At 42.9% G+C, this 2,705-nt stretch overlaps 1 protein-coding gene across 1 annotated transcript; it reads right to left on the bottom strand.

Annotated features, from left to right (window-relative positions):
• Positions 1-1,497: 1,497 nt before the first annotated feature.
• Positions 1,498-2,472, bottom strand: LOC119536980 (olfactory receptor 502-like). Its single transcript, XM_037839619.1, has one exon. The coding sequence runs from the start codon at positions 2,467-2,469 to the stop codon at positions 1,498-1,500; it is 972 nt and encodes a 323-aa protein (XP_037695547.1). The 5' UTR covers positions 2,470-2,472.
• Positions 2,473-2,705: the final 233 nt, after the last annotated feature.

The raw sequence follows: 2,705 nt of genomic DNA, 5'->3' as shown, positions 1-2,705 counted from the left end.
CCTCCTTCCCAGCTCCGGGACAACTGGCAGGGCTCTGGGCTGTGGGCACAGCCCCGGGCAGGAGTTTATCCAGCCCTCCGGGGAGCCAGCTGCTAGCTGCAGTGTTTCTTTCAGCTTCCGGCTCTCCCCTCCATTCCCCCGGCCCCAAAGGTATCTGCAGCGGGCTATCCTCCAGGCCAGACACCGAGAGGCCAGCCCAGCCCCCTCTTGCTGTGTTTTGCTGCGTGGTTCCCACTCCCGTAACTGCAGCCGCTCCTGGGTTTTTCCCTTTTTTTTTTTTTTTAAAGAGCCAGTCGGTCTCCAAATGCCAAGCCCTGGCTTCCCCACAATGCTGTGCGGCTGCGGGTCTTCCAGCCAGCTTACTCACTCGTTTCAGAATGCAGACTCTCGTTTTCACCAAGTATACGGCCCCTGTGATACTAGCAGACCTCGTCCAGCTGGCACATCGCTGTAACCAGTATTCTGGGTCACTTTCTGGTTTTTATCTAGTGTTTTTCACGGAGGTGTTTTTTTGCCCTGTCTCACCTAGCCGCCATCTTAGTTTCTCTCCTCTGTTACATTTTGTCTTTTCCACTCAGAATGTATCTTGTTATATCTGTAGTTACCAGGGTTACCACAGGATAAGTAGTTGATGAAAATGCACACACTCTGAAAGCTGTAAAAGTACAGTAACTTAACTTAGGGCAGAGAACTAATTTTCAAATAATATATAAATACAAGTTTAAACAGATTTTCAGCAAATTAAATATTTTTTCATGTGTTCTGGTTTGCTACAGCTACCATTATTCAAAATACCAGAAATGGATTGGCTTTTTTAAAGGGGGTAAAGGCCATAAAACTGTCCAAACTAAGACATCAACAAGAGGATACCTTCAGTGAAGAACAGCTGATGGTGTCCAGAACACCTCTGTTAGCTGGGAAGGCACGTGGCTGGCATCTGCTGGTCTTTTGCTCCCAGTTTTTTGCTTTCAACTTCTGATTCCAGTGGCTTTCTTTCTAAGCACCTGGGAATCCTCTCATAGCTTCTCCAGGACAAATTCTGGGCTTGAGCTTTTAGCTTAGCTTCTCCAAACATCCTTCTGTCCACATCTGCAAGCATCTCTAGGCGTCAGTACTCATTTTGGGTCTCCGTCGGCTCTTTTTAAAGGACTCCAGTGATCTAATTAAGACCCACCCTGAGTGCACAGGGTCCACACCTCCATGATATTAATTCAATCAAAGCTTCCACCCTAATCAACAGAATAATAAATCACCACAATATTGCATTAAAGAACATGGCTTTTTAGGGGGCATTATATATCTAAACCTGCACATCATGTAAAGTAATTTCTGTTTTTTTAATGATAAATTAATTTCAGTAAGGTATCTCCCTGTCACCTTCTGATTTATTATTTTATATTGGAAAACCCACATTCTGTTTTTTAGAAGCTTCAAACTGTATAATAATATATGGATGTATCGTGACCACAGGAACTCAATTTTTTTTGTATGTTCATATTATACTATTACAACAAACCCAATAAAATTGAACGTTTCCTTAAGAAAGTGTTTTTCTACAAAGCTCTTTTTCAGAGTGCCCTTAATCTCATTATTCCTGAGACTGTAGATGAGAGGGTTCAACATGGGGATCACCACCATGTAGAACACAGACACCACCTTCTTCTGGTCAGTTGAGTAGCTGGATTTGGGCATCACATAAATGAATGTAATTGTCCCATAGAACAGAGTGACTGCAGTGAGGTGGGAGGTGCAGGTGGAGAAGGCCTTGTGGAGTCTCTCGGAAGAGTGCATCTTCAGGATGGTGATGAGGATGTAGGCGTAGGAAACAGCTATGACAAACACTGTGATCACAATGATGGATCCAGCAGAAAATGAGGGAACAACTGCGGGAATACTAATATCAGAACAGGAAGGTTTAACTAAAGGATCAAAATCACAGAAAAAGTGATTGACTTGATTTCGTCCACAGAAGAATAAAGAGAAGAAGGAAATAGTATAAATTGAAGCATTGAGAAAACCACCTACATAAGCCACAGAGAGTAACTGGACACAGATTTGTGTGGACATTTTGGTTGAATAAAGCAGTGGGTTGCAGATTGCCACAAAGTGATCATATGCCATAACTGCCAGAGGGAAGCCCTCAGCTGTCCCAAAGAAGATGGCAGAACCAAGCTGGATGGCACATCCAGAATAGGAGATTGTGTTGCTCTCCACCAGGAAGTTTACAAGCACATTGGGAGTGACAGATGATGAATAGTCTATGTCAGCAAAAGCCAAGTGGCTCAGGAATAAATACATAGGATGATGGAGCTGAGAAGAGATTCTGATAAGAATGATTGTGCTAAGATTGCCATATACAGTCACCAGGTAGATGCATAGGATGATGACGAAGAGGATGACCCGAAGTTTGGCATTAGCTGTTAAGCCCAATGGAATGAATCCTGTCCCTGCAGTGCAATTTTTTTTCATAATGTCCAGTTGAATAAACTGTTCCATAAAAAGTTAAGAAATTTGCTCAGGATCACCCAGCTAGTATACAGGTGACCCTCATCTTCAAATTCTCTGACTTTATATTCTCAGCCTTGCCAATGTGTTTTGTTGCCCATGACAGCAGAGCATTAAGACCCATTAAAAAAATGTGAGTTTTTCTTGAAAAATGTTTACTAGCAACAGATCTCCAAAGCATCCCAAAGCTTGGGGATTTA

The sequence above is a fragment of the Choloepus didactylus genome, chromosome 6, assembly GCF_015220235.1.
Source record: "Choloepus didactylus isolate mChoDid1 chromosome 6, mChoDid1.pri, whole genome shotgun sequence".
NCBI classification, from domain to species: domain Eukaryota; kingdom Metazoa; phylum Chordata; class Mammalia; order Pilosa; family Megalonychidae; genus Choloepus; species Choloepus didactylus.
Note: the sequence above shows the minus strand (reverse complement) of the source record. Positions and strands in the feature narration are given on the sequence as shown.

What these genes read in the sequence shown, in the direction of transcription:
- LOC119536980 (XM_037839619.1), bottom strand. Translation starts at nt 2,469, where the DNA reads ATGAAAAAAAATTGCACTGCAGGGACAGGATTCATTCCATTGGGCTTA.